The sequence below is a fragment of the Zea mays genome, chromosome 3 (genome assembly GCF_902167145.1).
Source record: "Zea mays cultivar B73 chromosome 3, Zm-B73-REFERENCE-NAM-5.0, whole genome shotgun sequence".
NCBI classification, from domain to species: domain Eukaryota; kingdom Viridiplantae; phylum Streptophyta; class Magnoliopsida; order Poales; family Poaceae; genus Zea; species Zea mays.
Genome location: NC_050098.1, coordinates 232,999,646 through 233,012,696, shown reverse-complemented (window position 1 = coordinate 233,012,696; position 13,051 = coordinate 232,999,646). Strand labels below are relative to the sequence as shown.

The 13,051-nt window shown below is 47.0% G+C and overlaps 1 protein-coding gene across 1 annotated transcript; it reads right to left on the bottom strand.

The window, feature by feature from the left end:
• Nucleotides 1-4,883: 4,883 nt before the first annotated feature.
• LOC100285192 (uncharacterized) lies at nucleotides 4,884-8,071 on the bottom strand. Its single transcript, NM_001158086.2, has 5 exons — nucleotides 7,069-8,071; nucleotides 6,581-6,910; nucleotides 6,223-6,441; nucleotides 5,963-6,109; nucleotides 4,884-5,617 (listed from the first exon to the last, which is right to left on the bottom strand). The coding sequence occupies exons 1-5, from the start codon at nucleotides 7,282-7,284 to the stop codon at nucleotides 5,237-5,239; spliced, it is 1,293 nt and encodes a 430-aa protein (NP_001151558.1). The 5' UTR covers nucleotides 7,285-8,071; the 3' UTR covers nucleotides 4,884-5,236.
• Between the last annotated feature and the right edge of the window lie 4,980 nt (nucleotides 8,072-13,051).

Genomic DNA, 13,051 nt, shown 5'->3' with positions numbered 1-13,051 from the left:
ATTTCGAAGTTGGAACTTACAATAGAAATCCCCTTCATCAATAGCTCCAATGTCATAGACACCCGGATGCACACCTAACACCATCCCTCCTGATCTCCCTCTAGGTGGCATATAGTGCCAGAGAAAATCGACACCCCTGCTAAAATGTCGCAGAGCATATTATGAGAACGAGCTACGCCTCGTCTTCATGAGAGCAATAAAGTAAAGTCTGTGTTCTCTAGAAAGTTGGGATAAGTAATTATGTTTAGCCAAATCCCCCGTACCTCTACAGTTCCAAAAAATATCCTTTATTTTAAACTAATTTTAGAGGGTGTAATAGGCTTTTTGTAATAGACACATATATTATATATAGTCGTGAAGCCTGTTGTCTCCTTAATTCCCTCTTAATTTATTGACCCGGTAATTGATGCATGCCAATGTTGTACGTAATCTAATCAAAGCTAGCAGAGCTGTAATGGTATGCTTAAACTTTTGTGTCGACGGGGACGAGCTTATTGCCCTGAACAGTTCAGCTGCAACTGCACGCAGCAATTGCAGCAGGCCTTGTCCATCGCATCCAGTGTCACTCTCACTCGACCACATGCTCTGCTACTAGTACCGCGCCCAGCATGAAGGGACAAACGGCCGGTTTCTGAAAGGCCTGAAGCTGCTCCCTGCGCTGCGCCCGGACGCAGCCGAGGAGACCAAGGAAAAGGAAGACACAGTGGCTTTCTCTTGGTGGGTTGGCTAGCTTGGCGGCTGTCAAGGTGCGTTGCGTGTGGCTGCCATCTGCTTTCGGTGGCCGGCGGCCATCTTCCTTCTTCGTTCTCACCTGTGGGCTGTGGCTGGCTGTAGTAGACTCTAGTCTCTAGGAGGAGCTAGCAGACTACTAGCAGTAGCAGTGAAGGGAAGCAGACCGGACCGGCCGGTGACGAGGTGGTCCAGGTCCTGGAGATGTGAGTTTAAGGCTGGGAAGAATGGTTGAATTAGATGCTTCCGCTTTACAGCAGCATGCATGGATGTAACTTGGACGTGAAGGAAGGGACAAATGCCCTGGGAGGGGAAAGAAGCTAAGGGCTAATTTAAAAACTTAAAAATCCTAGAGGCCTTGGGATGTTATTGTGGTCACAAAACAACCATTTTTCCCACCAATTTTTTTTCCAGCCTTAAACTCACATCTCCATATTACTAATATAAGAAATGTGGTCATCCCACCAAATTTGAGGAATGGACCCGTGATGCATCATCTTATTTTGGATGGTGTGTTTCCTCGAACCAAACGTCTCCTAAGTTTCCAAATTAGGACTAAAGGAGAAAATTTTAGCAAGCTCTTACAATCGACATTCGAATTAGCTCTAAGCAATCTCTTTTTTTATATATATATTTTAATATAAGAGAAAGAAAACCTAGATCTTATCAACAACTAAATTCTTGCAAATATTTTAAAGCTAAAAATTAGCACTATTAAAGCTAGTAACTAGCTCTTGCTTACTGTTGCCGGTGGCCTACTGAGGGGCTGGGCTAAAAACGTGGGGGGCCATAATAAGAAGGAAAAGCAAGCTATCCTCGATAGATTAGATGCTCTGGATAAGAAGGCGGAGCAGACTCTTCTCTCCCAGTTTGAGTTGGATTACAAGAACGACTTAAAGAAAAGACTGGTGGATATGCTCAGAGAGGAGGAACTGAAGTGGTACCAGAGAGCGAAAGCGAAAAATCTGTTGCAGGGAGATGCAAATACACAATACTTCCACCTTCTGGCTAATGGGAGACATAGGAAAAATAGAATTTTTAAGCTTCAGGATGGTAACAATGTTATTGAGGGTGATGAGAATCTTATGCGTCATATCACTTCTTACTACAAGGATCTCTTTGGTCCACCTGAAACCTCTCATATCACTCTGGATGATTCTATTAGAGGGGATATCTCTCAGGTTTCGGTGGATGAAAACCAAAGGCTCGCTAGTAGGTTCTCTGAAGAGGAAGTTAAGGCAGCTCTCTTCCAGATGGACAATAACAGAGCTCCGGGCCCTGATGGATTCCCAGCTGAGTTTTGGCAGGTGTTCTGGGATGTTATTAAGAAGGATTTGATGGCTATGTTCGATAGCTTTTATGAGGGCTTGCTTCCGATTCATAGTATTAACTTTGGGACTATCATCTTAATCCCCAAATGTTCGGACACGATTTCCATCCAACAGTATAGACCTATCTGTTTGCTTAACGTGAGCTTCAAGATTTTTACTAAGGTGCTTGCTAATAGGTTGACTACTGTGGCCAATAAGGTCATTAGTCCCACGCAGTCAGCTTTCCTTCCTGGTAGGAATATCATGGAGGGAGTGGTTGTCCTCCACGAGACCCTCCACGAACTTCACAGGCGGCAGCAGGATGGGGTTGTTTTTAAGATTGACTTCGAAAAAGCGTATGACAAAGTTAAGTGGCCGTTTGTCAGGCAAACTCTCCGAATGAAGGGTTTTGATGATAAATGGTGTACCTGGATGGACGCTATTATGCAGAAAGGGCATGTAGCCATCAAAGTTAATAATTACACGGGGAATACTTTTGAGACTAAGAAGGGTTTGCGTCAGGGCGACCCGCTGTCTCCGATTCTTTTCAATATAGTGGTGGACATGCTGGCTATTATTGTGAAGAGGGCTGTGAGGAACAATTTGGTGGGAGGGGTGGTTCCGCATCTGGTAGATGATGGTTTGTCCATTTTACAGTACGCAGATGACACAGTGCTGTTCATGGAGCATGCCCCGGTTAAAGCCGTTAATTTGAAAATGATCCTTTGTGCCTTTGAGCAAGTGTCTGGGCTTAAAATTAACTTTAATAAAAGTGAGATTTACTGCTTCGGTAAGGCCAAGGAAGAGGAGGGTGTGTACTCTGGGATATTTGGATGTAGTGCTGGGGGATTCCCTTTTAAGTACTTAGGAATTCCTATGAATGTTAGAAGGCTCTCCAGTGCGGACTGGAGGGTTATTGAAGAAAGGTTTGAGAAGAAGCTGAGTAATTGGAAAAGTAAGCATTTGTCGGTTGGTGGTAGATTGATTTTGATCGAGTCTGTTCTTACTAGTATTGCTCTTTTTATGCTTTCTTTTTTTGAAGTGCCAAGAGGGGTGCTAGAGAAGCTCAATTACTTCCGCTCCCGGTTCTTTTGGCAGGCTGACAACCACAAGAAAAAGTACCGGCTGGTCAAGTGGAATATTATTTGTCAGCCTAAGGACCAAGGGGGGCTTGGGGTGAAAAATCTGGGTGTTCAGAATCAATGTCTCCTGAGCAAATGGCTTTTTAAGCTCATCAATGAGGAGGGGATGTGGCAAACTATGTTGAAACGCAAATACTTAAAGGGCCTGCCCATTGGGGCGGTGGGGAGAAAACCGGGCGATTCCCAATTTTGGTCGGGTTTAATGAAAGTCAAACATAAGTTCCTGGACTTCATTAGGTTCAAGGTTAATAATGGAACCAATACCAGATTTTGGGAGGACCGGTGGGTGGGCAATTTTAAGCTTAAAGATCGTTTCCCTTCTCTATATAATCTGACTAGGAAAAAAGGGAGCTCGGTGGCTGATGTTTTCAGGTCAGTACCGCTGAATGTTTCTTTTAGGCGAGGGTTGACGGGGGCAAACCTTGAGGCTTGGTTTAGATTGGTGTCGTTGGTGCTGGTTGTTCAGGTTAATAGTGCGAAAGATGTGGGTGAGTGGGATTTACACCAAAATAAGAAGTTCTCGGTTAATTCCATGTATCTGGCGCTTATGTCAAATGGTATTATTAGACATAATAATCCTCTCTGGAAATTGAAGATACCACTTAAAATTAAGGTTTTTCTATGGTATCTTGGTAGGGGGGTTATTCTGACTAAAGATAACTTGGCGCGTAGAAACTGGAAAGGGAATAAGTTGTGTGTGTTTTGCTCTAATAGTGAAACGATTGGACACTTATTCTTTGAGTGTCATTATGCCCGTTTCATTTGGAGGGCGTTGTTAACCGCTTTTGGTTTGCCGATCCCTCGGGATATGGAGCACGTTGCTGGGAATTGGTTGATGGGTTTCAGTAAACATAACAAATCCCTAATTATGACGGGGGTGGCGGCAATGCTTTGGGCTGTATGGCGTAGCAGGAATGAGGTGGTTTTTGATCATGATAACCCGAAAACTTACATGCAGGTAATCTACAGGGGAACCTACTGGTGCCGTTCCTGGGCGCTGCTTCAAAGGCATGAAGCTGCAAAGGAGAAGATAGTCCAGGCTTGCAGACATCTGGAGAGAGTGGTGATGATGGTGTTTGCGCATTATGGATGGCGTTTCTCCAATCGCAGTACTCTGTAGTTTTTTTGATGTCTTTGAAACCCTGTGTGGTTTCCCCCTTCTTTCAGTTTCTTATGTGTTTTGACTCTGTGGTCGTGTGAATGCTGTTTTATGTTGTTGTTGGCTCGGACCCTCTACGGAGGAGAAGGCCGGAACTGCTTTTCCATTATCTAAAAAGTGTACCCCCCTTGCAAGGCTACTGTACAGCTCTAGATCCTATAGAGGCATATATGACATGGCATTCCGACTAATTCTGTCGTCTCATGAGTTTCTTATTCCTTGTCCCAGCAGTAACGACATTATATTATTCGCTTAACGCGATCGCGGTTGTTTATTTCACCGAGGTATTTGATTGCTTCTAGCTAGCTAGGAGCTCGCGCTTCAAACGTTGGCCGGCCGCGGGCACAGTTTTACTAGCTTTTCGAGGTCGACGTACTTGATTTGCAATACCTTGCATTGCATATGAGGCTCCGTTGCTTAGCGTCCAAGCGCGGTACTACCTCGTGTTCTCTTCTTCTTCTTCTTTTTTGTTTGTTTTTTCTTCATGATCATCGATCAGCGGAGACTTTGAGTCAGAGGCAAGCAACAAGGTGAACTGGAAAGGAGTAAAACAATGCGTGTATATACTGCTAGATTGTGCCTTGTGGCTACATATTGTTCAGGGGGCTTTTACGTACGTTACAACTCGACGACCATCATCGTCGCTACGACCTGATGAACTGGACTACGTTTGAACTGAGCTTAACCCTTCACCCTTTTGTTTCGTTCAGAGACCACCAAGAAAATAGGAAATCAAAAAGAAAAGAAAACTACATGATCCGTGACTCTCGCATTTGAGAAATTAATTAACCTTTTTGTGGGCAATATATGGAAGAAGAGAAAATCCTAGCTAGCGGCATCATCACATCAGGTTAACGGGCCGAGACGAGATGACGAAGAGCTATAGCTGCTACTAGCTAGGTGCACCTGACGTTCCTGCCCGGCCCGCCGTAGTAGAAGTAGTTCCCCCAGACGGCGTTGACGCCGCCCTGGATGTCGTAGCAGCTGGGGTGGTCGGCGGTGACGTGGAAGCCGGCGGCGAGCGGCACCAGGCTGTTGTCCCAGTCCACCACCTCCAGGTTCCGGAAGTAGGAGGCCCGGCCGAAGCCTTCCCCGGCGAAGTGTCCGCTGCCCATCTGCGTGGCCGTGTGCGACCCCGACGCGCGCGTGTTCACCACCTCGCCGCCGAACTGCACCATGCTCGCGTGCGACGCCAGGTGGCTGAACAGCAGCGACGGCCAGTACCCCACCAGCTCGCCGGAGCCGAACTCCAGCCACCAGTTGCCGTGGTTCGGGTCCTGGATTGGATAGATGAAACCAGATTATCTTTCAACGTACTCATACGGACGGACTAGCTCATTTGTAAAACAACAACAACAACAACAACGTCGTCATGTATGTGAAAAGCCGTGCATTTGAAAAGCCGAAAGGAGCAAGCAAAGTAAAGCAGACTGTGGGGAGTGCAATGCAATGATGTGCGGCGTGGGCTGCTGCTGTGAGCTGTCTGCCTGCGCCCCGGCCCCGCGCAGGGAGGGAGAGGGACCGGAGCTCAGCTGCCATTGAACGAGCTATAGCTAGGATGACCGGCCGGCGTGGACCGCAACCGCATACTAGCTAGACGATGAAAGAGAGGTATACGGTACCTTCCAGACGAGCAGGCTGATGTCGAACTGGCCGGCGTTGTAGGCGGAGGTGGGCGAGATGGCGGCGCCCATGGCGATGCGGCTGTTGGTCTGGATGAAGCCGGAGCAGAGGAGGTTGTAGCATCCGGTGGTCTGGTAAGCGTCCGTCTGCAGCAGGGGGTGAAGTCGGTATGATCAAGAGTGACGCATGCCTGAGTTGAGCAGAGGAGGTGCCGTGCCGTGCGTGCGTTCCGTGCTCACTGCCGTACGTACGTACGTACCGTCCAGTAGGTGAAGAACCTCGGCGCGTTGTCCCCGTACAGCTCCGGGCTGACCTGCCAGCCGGCCTCGATGGTGTTGAGGTCGTTGCCGAAGGAGCCGGCGATGACCCAGATCTGCGACAGGCTGAACTCCGACGCCGTGCTCACCTGCGGCGCCCACACGTTGATGCTCGCCTTCGCGCCGTAGTACTCGTCGCCGGCCACGTACCCCACCGCGTGCTGCATGCGCACAGGACGTAACAAGACGACGGCGCGTCAGCTAGCAGGGAGCCAGGGACCGGATTACCGGACGGTGCAGTCGTGCAGACGTATATACGAATGATGTCAGGCTGGCAAGGACAAGGGCAAATACACGGACCTCGTGGCCGCCGGAGACGGAGTCGCGCCGCACCCTGCCCGCGGGCGCCCTCCCGAACCGCCTGACGGAGCTGGCGCGGAGCACGTCCGACTCCGTGACACGCCTGATGGGCACGGACCCCTCCGGGCACGACTCCCCGGACGCCGCCCACAGCTGCTGGACGCCGGCGGCCTCCGCGGTGTCATTCCTTATCGGGTCGCGGAGGCGATTCCCCTTGGGCCTCGCCGGCGGCGGGCCCGCCACCAGTGGCCTCTGGCCTCGCAGCCTCGGGTGGTCGAAGGCCGGCTGCAGGTGCGCCGGCACGCAGTCGATGAGGTCGCCGTCGGGGCTCTGCATGCGGACGCACGCACGCACGCACACGGCGACCGACAACCAGAACCAGACCAATAAGCAACAAGAGAGGCGGCGTCACTGTCAGTGTCATCGCAAATGCGCGCACCACAGAGCACAGACACGGAGGAGAAGAGAGCTGCACTGCACGCACGTGCCTGGATGCTCCGCAGCGCCGGCTTGTTGAGCCTCTTGAGCAGCGCCTGCACCCTCCGGTACCGCCGGAGCTCGTCGCCGGGCCGGAACCTCTGCGTGTCGTTCTTCGCCGCGGCGGTGGTCGTCCAGCTGGCGGCGGCAAGAAGAAGCGCGACGAGCAGCAGTGCAGGGGCGCCGGCGCGAGACGAGGAGTAGGGACAGGAGACCGCCGTCGCCATCAGTGCGGCGTCCTGCAGATGACCGCCGGCCTGTGAAACCTCCTGCCGCAGCTGCAATTGCAAAAGAGTGGCTCCTGCTCTTGGCTGCTCACGCGCTTCTCCCAGGCCGGCGACGAAGAATACATTGGCCGGTTCGGTTCCGCCTGTGTGTGTGAGTGTGACAGACTGCTGGCTGCTTTAATTGGTTTGCTTGAGCAGTTGAGAGCTGGTGCTGCCGCCGCTACAAACAGAGGTCGGCCGGCCGGCCGGCAGCGCTCGGCGCCGCTCTGGTCCAATTCCAAGTGACTGCTGCTGCTTTGGGCAACGACGAACGAAGAAGCACTCCTCCTCCCTCTACGCAACGGCGTCTCTGCTCTCTGCTTCTTCTTCCAAGGCTAGCTCCCGAGGCGATCACACCGGCCGGGGGGCACTATATAGGATAGCGCTGCCACTGCCACTGCCAGCCACCTATATTCTAGCTAGGCTTATCGATCATGGTGACGTGAGAAGAGAGAGGAAGCAACCACTACCACTCCAGCAGTTGGCTGAGCCATAGGGGGGCGGGCCGGGGCCGACAAAGCATGAAGCATGAAGCCTTGAAGCAATTGAGAGTCGGGAGGAGGAGAGAGGATTTACTCGGTCAAGGAACGAAGAAGAGTGTGTGGGTGTGCTTTTTTGAGGGAGGGGGAAAAAAAGGGAAGGAGGGGGGCTCCCTGCCCAACCCCCGTCCCAGGCCCAGCCGAGGTGTGGTGTGGTGTGGAAGTGCTGCCCATGCTATGCAATGGAGTGCTGCCGCGCTGCGCAAGCGCGGTGTAATGAGTGGCGCCAGCGGCGGCATCATGGCCATGCCGGGGGTAGGCCGATGCTTAATTAGCGCCTGTTTGATTTATTAATGCTAATAGTTAGTAGCTGTTAAACTTAGCAAAAGTAGGTCCACACAAATTAAAACTGTTAATAGTGTAGCTAATTATTAGCTAAAGAGATGCTATTAAGATTAAGAGAGCGTTTGAATCCACTAGATCTAATTATTAGTTGGCTAAAAAACTACTAGTGGAACTAGCTAGCTAACAAATATTTAATCTGGTAAAAATAGCTAATAGTTGTTTGGATGTGTTCAGCTAATTTTATTAGCTATCTATTAGCTCTAGTGCATTTAAACATGGTCTAACTAGCGGTTGTTAATACGTGGTAATAGATTTAATCCTTTACAATCATGCTGGATCTTAACAACTACTGCTAATAAAAGTAGTGTCGTCTCTGTGTTGTGTGTGTGTCCACCACTTTGCATGCACCACCACCCCAACCGGTTAATAAAAGACACAAACAAAGCAAAGGAGGAGCAGAGCCAAAGGAGGAGGAGCACTTGCAGGATGAGTATGTAGGCCAAAGGGGTATGCATACTCTTTGAGTATTTGGCATATCTGTAGGTTGACATGCACCGATCAATTGATGAGGCGCGCGCGTCTGGCGAAGCTCTTGTCTCCTCCAGTCCTCCTCCTCTTTAGCGAATCCGATGCGTTCTAACGTCTCTCGTTTTTCCACGATTCATGTCTACAAATGGAGAAAAAAAATCACATTTTGGTGCCTTCTGTTTCTACGACTTAAAACGGCTGACCATCGGTAAACTGTTTTCTGGTGGTAGTGTGTGCTCGTTCGGGGGGGGGGGGGGGGGGGGGGGGGGGGGGGTGGGCTTTTAATCAAGCCTATGGAGAAACTTCTACTAAAAAAACTTGACCTCCATGCATTATATTAATAATATATTTTTACATGGATCGAGAAAACTCTACAAGGCTTCATACTTTTGCGTGAGACAAACAAGAAGTTTCTTTATGTCCAGTCTAAAATTCTTTGGCATGGGATAAACGAGAGGATTTTTTACCCTAACCTGAAATTCGATTCCTAGGAAGAGAGTCAAACTTCGGTCGGACATGAGAAATGCTACTTAGACCATTTAACCAAAACCATTTTACTAGTAGAGTCCTGCCAAACATCCTTAAATAGAACATTTCAAGTACTCGATGACTACTAACATATTATGATTGTTGCCAAATCAATATTTAAGGTATTATTCAAACAAAGGATTTTTCATTCAGACCTCCATAAGAGTTCTGCACGCAATAATTTAATTTTGTAAATTTCTAGCCTTATGCTAAGAAGATCTCAAAAAACAACAAAAGATAAACTGTTTGAAATAAGCGTACTCACAAACTAAGTGTTCAGCCTATAAGTAGACAACTGTCCTTTGTTTTTTGTTGAAAAAACTCCATTGTTGTACTCTCCTACTGCCGACATACCCGTTCGAACTTGATTGCCGGTCTTCTTCTAAGTAATAAACCAAAACCGTGAATTTCAGTCTAGGGTCAAAATATATCCTTGTTTGTTTCACAATAAAAGCACAAACCTAAGATCCTAAAGAGAGTTCTCCTGGCACCAATCATCAGTCAGCACGGGACGACGTCTTTGACAGCCATCCTCCTGTCGAAGGTTGCAGAAGCCTTGACATAGATCTCACCCAAGAACACTCATGAACGAAGGGGTTGCCAAAGACCATGAGGACGACTGAAAAAGACTTCGCCCATGGTTGAGACAAGAGAACCCTTCGATACAGAGCGACACCTACGAGTGTTTCTCCGACATGGGCAACGAAGGCCTTGACGAAGAACTCGCTACGAGCGAAGTCCGTCTCCCAACACTCAAGCAGGCAAGAGCCCGAGCGGAGATCATAGGAGCTATGTCGAAGACCTCGTCTCAAAGGCATCCCACAATTAGAGATGAGGAGTAGTACCAAGGCAGTATGAAAAGGATGGGCCGCCTATTGGCTACAACATGCTCATCTGTCAGCATCGAGTATGTTGTTATTCTAGCGTGGGTGCACAATCGGGTGTATGTAATATTTATGTTGAACAGTATATATTTTTATAAGGTTGTATGTAACCCAGGGCAAGCCTGTACTTTGGGGTTATAACTGGGAATACCCCGCTCGAGCGAGGGGAAACGATTGACAAAATATTGAAGAGACAGTGTTTCACTTTTGTTTGTTACTGTGCCCTAATTGTCCCCTTTGTTCGTATCCCATCTGGCAGAACCCAATATAATCCTTATGAAGTTTTTGACCACTTTAAACTCGGTCGATCATTAGTTACAGGTGTTCTCATTGGACGGCACGGAGGGGCCAAGCGCGGGCAAGATGGAATACATTGCAGTGGGGACAGAGTCCAGTGGCTTCTTTGGCCTTTGGGTTGGGTCCCCTCCCCTCTTACTCTTTTCTTTTCTTTTCATTTGGGAGCTCCATTCTCTTCTTTTCACCCGTCTCCTTCATCGGGTTCTGCAGGGAGCATGCTTGCTTGGCGGCTACATGGCTCTATATATATATCGCTTGCTCCTTTCTTTGGCTGCGGCCACTCTACTCATCAGAACTCTCCTTTGCTGTTCACCTGCTGCTGCTTGGTCGTACCGTACACATGGAATGAAACTCTGATTGCCTGTCGACAGAGGTCCCCAGATCTCCATGAACATGCTGTGCCTTTCACTGCTTCCGAGGTCCTCTACAAGACTACATGCTCCAAACTTGTTTTTTTTTACCCTACATACATGCATGCATGGGGGCAAAAAAAAGGGGAGGGGGCTTCTATTGTGTTTGTTCGCACTTGCAGTGCTAAAAGAATTTTTCACCTGCTTGACAGAATGCAACTTTTTCACCTGCTTGTACTACCTTGGTGTCACATACGCATGCATGGAAGAACAGTGGTTTCCGAGTAGTAAAATTTGAAAAGCGTTCCCGGTGCCTCCGGTACTAAAAACGTTTCTTGTCCCGTCCCGGGATCTGTTATGTTTTGCACATCCTGCCTCTGGTTTCATACAAGGTTCATACTAAACCAGTATTCATCAAACCGGTCCCCTTCCAAAAACTGGTCGGAGTCGATATCCGATTAATCACGATAAATCGGTAGAAACCGACCAAATTCACATCCAAATCAAATTTTGAATTGAAATAGCTCGAAACAGATTAATTGACCAATAAGACCAATAAATCGGCCATTGAACCAATAAATCGGTAGAAATCGGCCAAATTCACATCAAACCAATTTTTGAATTGAAACAGCACGAAACTGATTAATCGACCGATAAGATCGATAAATCGATCACTGAATTGATAAATTGACAGCAAGTATGAAGAAACTGAACCACTTTTATTTGGCAAATAAAGTATATTAAGGTCACAAAGTTTAAACAAAAGATGGCCCAAATGCTATCACGAGTTAAAAGATTTGAAGTTAAAAGGAAGAAAACCCTTAAAACCTAGCTATTACAGGCCAGCGGTTTTATCTCTACCTGGGACAGATTAATTGGCTAACAGGGCGGCTAATCGGTAAAATCGACCGATTTTTATTTTTTTCGAAACTTATTTGATTTTTAGTTTGAAATTTGTAGCACGTTTTCAAATTTAGTTTCAGTGGAATGTCTTAAAACAATCTATAGTATTTATAGAACAATTGGCATCAAATTTGTTCAAAATTTATAAAACATTCCAAATTCAAATGGGTAAAGCGGTGATACGGCCAAACCGGCCAGGACCAATTATTGATTAATCGGCCGATTAGCCGAATTTCTCAACCGGTTTGGTAATCCTTTAACTAAGCCTTCCACTAGTACAGAGAAGCTCTATAGTGGCGATCGTAAACCTATTTACAGTGGCGTTTTTCGTAACCGCCAGTGCTAGGGGCCACTAGAAATCATTATTTTTACAGGCGGGTAACTGAGGACTGCCAGTGAAAATCGTTTCCAGGAAACAAGAAATAGATTTTAAAAATAGCAAAAAATTGCCTGTCTCTGTCGAAGTCGCAAGTCACGGCATTTTTCGTGCACTACGTGGTTGCTAGAAATCGAACCCCTGACCTCACCCTCACGCGTACCCTCCTCTATCACTCCACCAATGACATACTTTGTGTCTAGTTTGTAGTTTTGTTGCCCACATATTACAACCAAATGAGTGTAAATTACTTGTTTGAGACCATAAACGAATTCAAATAAAAAAGTTGTCAACTACAAAGTTGAATAATTTTTGAAGTTCTACAACTTTCATTTTGACACTTTTTCATTCGAGGTCGTTTGCAAAATTTGAATTTTACATTTGACAAATTTAGATACAATTTTTTAAGAGCCGAAATGATTTCAAATAAAAAAGTTGTCAACTATAAAGTTTTATAACTTTCAGAGATATACAACTTTTATTTTGGTGGTTTCATCATACGATGTCGTTTGAAAAACTCGAAAAATTAAGGATAAAAATGATTTCTAGTGGCGGTTCCTTAAGAAAACCGCCACTAGAAATCAATTTTTACAGGCGGTTCCTTAAGAAAACCGCCACTAGAAATCATGGATTTCTACTGACGGTTTTCATAAGGAACCGCCTCTGGAAATACGATTTCTAGTGGCGGTTTTCTTAAGAAACCGCCACTAAAAATAACATAGACGGTTGATAACCGAATCCGCCTGTAAAAAATGTATCGCACCGGAGGCTTTGAGCATTTTTCTACTAGTGTTCTGTTCTATAGTGAGAAAAGACCATTTTTCCTTGTGTGATAAAATTTAGAAAACGGTTAGGCTTTAGATTTTTTAAGATTTCAGTTCATATATAACTCTAGCCATTAAAAAGCGTAAAATGTAGAGAGAGATATACCTTCAGGGTTTTTTGAAATCGGGTTGGTTCATGGTTACCTTACGCGAGGATGCGACTTCAGTTTTACTATAGTTTTTAAAGTTTGCCCGCATGCTCCTTTCTAAAAAT

What these genes read in the sequence shown, in the direction of transcription:
- LOC100285192 (NM_001158086.2), bottom strand. Translation starts at nt 7,284, where the DNA reads ATGGCGACGGCGGTCTCCTGTCCCTACTCCTCGTCTCGCGCCGGCGCC. An exon ending in CGGCGCTGCGGAGCATCCAG is followed by an intron (nt 6,911 to 7,068) that starts GCACGTGCGTGC and finishes GTCCGCATGCAG; the next exon opens with AGCCCCGACGGCGACCTCAT. An exon ending in GGTTCTTCACCTACTGGACG is followed by an intron (nt 6,110 to 6,222) that starts GTACGTACGTAC and finishes CCCCTGCTGCAG; the next exon opens with ACGGACGCTTACCAGACCAC.